The 7553-nt window shown below is 49.5% G+C and overlaps 1 protein-coding gene across 1 annotated transcript; it reads right to left on the bottom strand.

The window, feature by feature from the left end:
* Positions 1–3455: 3455 nt before the first annotated feature.
* LOC136527206 (probable trehalose-phosphate phosphatase 8) lies at positions 3456–6354 on the bottom strand. The gene is made up of 10 exons (XM_066519829.1): positions 5880–6354; positions 5620–5760; positions 5440–5511; positions 5237–5314; positions 5015–5071; positions 4752–4853; positions 4364–4511; positions 4154–4224; positions 3835–3927; positions 3456–3668 (listed from the first exon to the last, which is right to left on the bottom strand). The coding sequence occupies exons 1-10, from the start codon at positions 6198–6200 to the stop codon at positions 3585–3587; spliced, it is 1167 nt and encodes a 388-aa protein (XP_066375926.1). The 5' UTR covers positions 6201–6354; the 3' UTR covers positions 3456–3584.
* Between the last annotated feature and the right edge of the window lie 1199 nt (positions 6355–7553).

The following is a 7553-nucleotide window of genomic DNA, read 5'->3' as shown; positions in this document are numbered from 1 at the left end:
AACATATATGCGTGTTATGCTACATCATCTACCTAACTAAAGAAGTACAGACGTTGAATAAAGGCTGTGACAAGCTGCGTTGGCATCGGCATTGTTTACATGACACGATCACGCGTGCGCCGTTTGATTACCATTTCAGTGATGTGTACATGTCTTAGGGGAGTGCTATCGCGTACGTAATGAAGCATAAAAATCTCATTGCTGTGATGTGTTGAAGTACCCACGATGCATCAATTTGTAAATGCAGCTTTGCTTCACAAATCTCACCATATCAAGACTTTGATCCATTGATGCATTATAAAAGAACTACTCCTAAGAACTACCACTTCCCTGCCATTCACTGAACGACAGAGCTCAAACTCAGCAAAAAAACAATACTTTTTGGGAACTTGGGACCACCGCTGCAACGTAAGAAAGGCACCACTCAATCATAGTATTATCCAACGGAATCAGTGGGGCGGATTAGAAAGTATTTCATGTGCACTGATCTGATAACATTTTGGCAACATGTTAATCTGTCACCCGAGGTACAAACACAACCTGAAATTTTGCATATCATATACATGCTTTTTTTTTTTAATCTAAACTCCCTTCATATTTCAGGCACAAGCATATGTATGTGTACTACTCATTGACTAGAGCTGCGTCAAGAACACACAGTGTACATGTGTGTTCTACTTGTACCCAGAGAAACAAGCACATGCACAAAGAGTTTGCTTCCCAAGAATCCAAGCGAACCAATTATATTACTCTTTGAGTGGATGCATTTTATACAAGAATTAGTAGTTTTTATCCTTGAAATGTATCAGGAGGTATCATTGGATAATACCTCTGGTGATACATACATGTACTAAAAATCTTTCAGTTCTCATCGGAGAATCTTTTACCTTGTCATAGCTATCCTCAAGACGGCCTATGCACATGAGTATATTGCCGGTAGAGAATGTGGCAAAGCCGTGCTTGTGCGGTTGTGCCTATGCCATGTTTTATCAGACAATATATATACATGCATGTGCATAAACTGACAATTAATTGGACGACAAAGCCCATTAGAAATTCAACTGCAATGAGTTGGATCATCAGCAAGAGAATGTGGCAAAGCCGTGCTTGTGCGGTTCTGCCTATGCCATGTTTTATCAGACAATATATATACATGCATGTGCATAAACTGACAATTAATTGGACGACAAAATCCATTAGAAATTCAACTGCAATGAGTTGGATCATCAGCAAAGGAAGTGGATAGATGCCATTAAAAGAAATGCTTATATGTTACATTTTACAGGAGGCAGGCTAATTAAGCCACTAATAAGGTCATAGCTAGATAGTCATCACAATTCATACAGGGGATGAACCTTCCAGGGTCAAGCTAATTAAGGGCGGCAGACAGCTTTTGCACATGGATGCCTGCCTGTCAAACCCATGGAAGAACAGCTAAACACAATCAGCAGGTTGTAAACTAATCTGCTGCTCTCCCTCTGTACGCGCGGCAGGGGCAGGCACCGAAAGGGCTCCCCTGCTGCAGCACTGTAGCCACGGCAGGGGAAGGTGCCGAAAGGCTCCCCTGCCGCACTGTAGCCACAGCAGGGCCGGGCAGGCGCCAAAGTCAGTCCTGCTGTCACATCTAGTCACTATAGCAGCATAGCAGCCTGACATGTCTGTGTACTAGGATTAGATGGATAGAGTTCTATGTATAACTTTCCACTGCAACTCAGTAAAGAGAGAGAGTTCTCTAAAGTTATAGAGAAAACCTTATCAATCAGACCATACTCCTCAATCACACAAGCAATTATTTCAGTAATATTTTTATCGGTATGTTTCACCTGAATCAACCTAAAACCAATAACCTTTTTCTGTAACTCCCAATTAGTACTGACATAATGAGCAACAACAGTAATAAAGTCTTCCTTAGCATTACCAGACCAAATGTCTGAAGTTAGTGCAACAGAGGAAACAACAGACAACATATAATTCTTAAGCATATTATGACGTTCAGTAAATAACTTACTAAGATCTCTAGTGGTGGTCTGTCTAGATACCTTAACAAACCTAGGGTTATGAGCACGAACAATGTAGTCCTCCTAGGCCTCTGTCTCACCGATACCTAATGGCAGATCAAGCCTAGCAATCAAGCGACACAACTCAGATCTAGCAACATCAGGTTTATAGTCCCAGTTATGTACAGAACCATCAGGATTGTAAGCAAGCCTAGACTGAACCCTAGCATGTTGATCAGATTTTTGCTTACAAGATTTCTGGTGTCTCTTCAAGTGACCAATGCCAGCACTAGATCTAGCAAACAAAGTACTCTTATACATTTTACATGTAGCTTTAGTGCAAATCTTAACTCCATTCATAGTCTTATAGATCTCATCAAAATCAGCCCACACAACAGATTTACGCTTACCAACAGAGGACCAGTACCAGCAATAGATGGAGTAGAGCTGGTGGAGCCGACCGTGGTCCCAGTCACCACCGCCGTCGTCCAGATCGATCGGAGCATCGCTGTCTCCGAGATCGATACCGAACAACGCAGCAGCGTCGTCACAGGTGTGGTCGTCATTCTCACCCTCGGGGGCCAGGTCTGGCGGAAGGATGCCATCGTCTTCAGCCATGGCCTCTCCAGCCCCGTTCCTCAACGGTGCGAGTGGCCGCCTTGCTCGCTCTATGCCATAGCTAGAGGACGAAGCATCAACTACCGACCCGCGCAAAGAGATGAAGGAGGAAGAGGAACAGACAGAATCAGAAACAGCCAGACAGATCAAGATAGAAGAAGAGGGTTAGGGTTAGGGTTAGGGTTTACCTGCGCAACCGGAGCCCGGTGCCGGAGAAGACGACGACCCCCCAAGAGAAGACGACACACCATTAGCAAGGACGACGAGCGACGACGGAGGCAAGATAGTAACAAGAACTCACACAATCACCAAGATCTAGAGGGGTCGATGGGAAAGAGGGAGAGAGGGAGGGTATCAGGGAGGAGGAGAAGGGAGCGGCTTGACGGCGGCATGCGGATCGAATCGAGGTCACCGGAGTCGGGGAGGTCACCAGAGACGGTGAGGCGAGAGCGAGAGCGACTTGAGAGGGCGGAGCGGCGCGGGTGGGAACCTGGTGGGGAATGAGATGACCGAATGATTTAGGGTTTGGTGAGGGAGGGGAGAGGGAGCTGGCGCCGTTTATATACGAAAGGGGAGGTGGAGAGCAGCTGGGCCGTCGGGGAGAGGGGGTGGCGGGCCGTTGTCGGGCCGACCCTAAAAAGCCGGACCGTGCCATGCTAGCCCATGGGCCTAGGGTACGCCCAGGCACAACCTACTGTACCAGGCCGGGCCAGCCCGGGCCCGCACGTCACCGGGCCGGGCCGTGCTCGTGTCGGGCTAAAAAAGCGGGCTTCGTACCGTGTCGTCGTGCCTCGGGCTGCATGGACATTTATATTGCGGACCGGTTCACATCTGGGGCGGTAGCTGAGATGAGATGGGTTATTACTCCTAGAGTAGTGCAACAATTAATAACTAGCTAGCTATATTAATTAAACATGCTTGGCGATCAGCGCTAGCAGCGACAAGCTGTGTGCCATGCGTCGTCGTCAGTCACTGCTGCTGCACCCTTGGGCGTGCCGGTGACGGTGATCGCAGTGGCTTCCACTGCCCCAACCGGACCAAGAACTCCATGACCTGTAAAACCAAGGATCGGAGGAGTCATTTTCAATTGACAGCTTGCTTAGTTTATTCGTCTGCTGACACATTAACTATATATATTCATCAGAGTCTTTAACTTAAGAGTGATTTTGTCATGCTGTATGTGTATACTATATAGCTACTAATATACTAGTATACATACCTCAGTGGGGTCCTGGAGAGAGTAGGAGGCATCTGTCTCCCTGGGGCATTTGGAAACAAGGATCCCTATACCTTGACCTCTCTCCCTCAACACCTAATTAAGGCGACAAGGTTTAAGAAAAGGTTTGATGTTTAACAAAACCAAACAGTTGAAATCAACAGACTCGCAACATATGTAAAGTGACAGCACGCAAGAGGTTGGCAACATAATGAAAAACTGCAACTTGTAATTAATTTGTCCGTGTGCTGTGTTTACATGTATATATGTCTGATCGTAGCTCATGTATATATGTCTGATCGTAGCTCATGTATATATGCACCTTGAAAGCATCCTCGTCGGTCCGGTCGTCCCCGATGTACACCGGCAGGACGTTGGTGCGGTCGTCGAATCCTAAGAGACCGATCGATCAGACATGGAACAGGCAGGGGACAAAACCGTCAGCGATCAGACAAGATTTTTACTCTCTCGCGCACGCATACAGTGACGAGAAGGGCGACAAAGACGGCAGCATGTGGCGGTATGCACTTACCGAGAGACTTGAGCAAGAACTCGACGGCCCTGCCCTTGTCCCACATGATCGACGGCCGGATCTCCAAAACTTTCCTGCCCTCGGTGAGCTTCAACTCGGGGAAGTCCCGGAGCACGGCCTTGACCTTGTCAGCCAATGAGCTCCAGCTCTGCAGGGCAGTTGTTGAAGATGATGCACGAGGAGCAGCCAGGGGCAGCACATGCCATTCATGCATGAGGATTGCTCATCACCATTTGAATAAGAGCTACTAGCTGGCATGCATGCATCAAGCTGCTTCTTGTGTTTGACTTGCAAAACTAAATTACTACTAGCAGCTAGATAGGGAGTCGGGATCCAAGGCCTAGCTAAAGGTATTGTAAGACTCGGTGAAGAACCGGCCGGCAATCACCTTTTCATCGACGCATCTGAAGTGCACGGACAGGCAGAACTTGTTGTTCTCCACCCTGGCCCCCGGCGTGTCCTTAGTCTTCTCCTCCAGAGCCCTGTAAGCCTGGCCATACATGTAATCGGCGCGTGCGTGCGCCGGTAAGTTCCTCATGGCTCAACTAATTACTTGAAACTTAATTTTAACACGGTCCAAAAGCATTGGTACTGTCGTAATGAACTGATGATGATTATATATATAAAAAAGAGTGATGACGTGATGTATACCTTGTCGATCACCGGCAGGAACTCGCGTGCTGGTTGCAGCAGCACTGTGTTGTCCTCCTGGAAATTGTTGGCAGGAAGAGAGAAGTAGCAATGGAGTTAGGCGAATAAAAAGGTTGCCAAAGGATAGATCGTTGATGCTGCATGGGCAGTGTATGGCTAGTTCGTTGGTGATGAATGAATAGATAAAAAGATAGGGAGATATGATGAGATGGCCGGCTATACCTTGGAGCTTGGGCCTTTGATGTCCATCCCGTGGCTGCCGGCGTAGTAGAGCTCCGGGAGGCCTACGAAGCTGCAGACCTGAACCGACCGTAACAACAAGAACAAGGAAACGTACACTTGATTATAGCCCAGAGCTCCGGTGAGTCGGTGACGAAGTACATGTAATGAGTTTCTGATCGAGGTGTGGTGAATGCTCGTCGTACCTTTTCGATGCACCGGCCGGTCACGATCGCCGTCGGGAAGTGCTTCGCGACGTTGTGCACCGCCGCCCTCATCTGCGCGCACCCGTTAATTACGCGATATAGTAAGATGTTGGCAGCACGTACGTACGAGAGGATTTCATGGCGACATCTAGATCAACGAGCACAACAACGGACGGTCACCTCGGGGGTCATGAACGCCATGTCGGGGTCGGTGACGATCGGGGACAGCGTGCCGTCGTAGTCCATGAACATGACGATCCTCTTCCCCTTGGCCGCCGCCGAGATCTGGTCGAAGCTGCCCAGCCCAGACGGGTGCTTCCTCTGCGCAACAAGCAATTTAAACCCTGGCTCGCTCCTCAAAACACGGATCGAACAACCGAACGACGCGACGCACGCAACCAACCGCCGCGAGCGGCCCCGGCCCGGACACAAGAACTCACCGTCCACGCGTCGTACTCGTGGACGGCGGGGCAGCGGGTGGGCGACGACGCGCGGATGGCCTCGACGACCCGGCTGGTGCAGGTCCGACCCGGCGGCGCATTCGCCGCCGCCGCCGCCGCGGGGGCACCCCGGGCGCCTGCTAGGAACTCGCCACCATCGGCGGCGCCGCCGCCGGGGAGGCCGAGGCCTCCGTACGCTCCCCGCAGCGACGAGACGGCCCCCGCGGCGCCGCGGCACGCGAAGAGGGCGCGGCCGGGGGCCGGCAGGGCCGCAGCCGCCGCAATGCCCATGTCCGGGACCACCACGTCTTGGTTCGTCATGGCTGTGGCGCGCCCGCGGCCGCGCACACGGACGGACGGACACGCGCCTCACCAGCACTTGCGCGCCCGCGAGAGGCCAACACTCGGACACAGGCTGCGGCCCGCGGAGCTAGGTCTCCACTAGTGTGAGGGAGGTTGTTTTGCAGGGGAGGTAGCGGGCGGTTTTCTTAGGGTGCGGTGAGTGAGCCGCGGAGTGTCGGTAGTTATATAGAGCGGACTGGCATCTCGGCGGCAGTTGCTGTTGACACACTTGGGCGGAGGTGGCACGCTTTGCAGCCGTCCGATCGTACCATGCCATCAATAATGTACGTTCTGTTATTTATCCTTAGATACAGCAAAAGGTGTAGGTGGATGGACACATACGGCCTGTTCACTGGATCGTATTTGGCTTATAAGCCATGGCTTATCAGCCAATAAATAGTATTTTTCTCTCACACCAAATTAGCCAACAGTACTTTTAGCCATAGCTTATCAGCCAAACAAGCCCAAACGAACAGAGCGATAGTAGATCGTGTTTTTCGAATACCACTGCAGAACACGCAATCTATTATTGTCAAAGCAATGGCCCGTTCGGCTTACCTTAAAAACGGCATTATTTAGCTCATTTTTTTCAGCTGGAACAATATTTTTCTCTCACAACAATTCAGCCAGTTTCAGCCAAGATTCAGCAAGCCGAATGGGGCCAGACGGTTGTGCTAGAACCATTGCCGGGTGATAACCCAAGATCTAGAAAATTGGCGGAAAGACAATCACATAGCAGTGAAGGCACCTACAAGTGCCGGGTAAAACCACCACCCGACTAGCTACGAGCCGGTTCAAACTATGAGCTGGCAGTCGCTACTGCAAAGTAGTAATCAATGCTGGTTCAAACACCCCTATCACTGTGGGAAATTGAAACCGATAGAAAGAAAGCGACAGTGATAACAAACTTCATTGTCGGTTTCTGACACCAACTAGCAGTGTTGAGTTGAACAACACTGCCTAAACCGACAGTGTGATATCTGCCAATCCTAGACTGCAACCGGCAGTGCTGATTTGAGCAACACTACCGGCTCAGTACTTAAGGGCAGTGCTATACCTATAATCACTGTCAGCTTGTGTGGTGGCCCCAAAATGATATAATTTTTCCACATTGTTATTTACTAATTTATTTTATTATTTTTGGGTGGACTGCAACCTAAAGACTAGGTGACTAGTATGCCTCATCTCCAGGAGTTTGTCCTCCCTGCTTGATCCTTTGCCTACCTCATTTGAAGTTTCTGCATTGTGCTTGACTGTGTAAAATTTACCATTCCTAGATAATCATAAGGTATTTGATAGAATTGGCTTTAGGTTGCTCAACTTTTCGTGCGT

The sequence above is a fragment of the Miscanthus floridulus genome, chromosome 19 (assembly GCF_019320115.1).
Source record: "Miscanthus floridulus cultivar M001 chromosome 19, ASM1932011v1, whole genome shotgun sequence".
Lineage (NCBI taxonomy): Eukaryota > Viridiplantae > Streptophyta > Magnoliopsida > Poales > Poaceae > Miscanthus > Miscanthus floridulus.
This window is presented reverse-complemented; position numbering and strand designations above follow the sequence as displayed.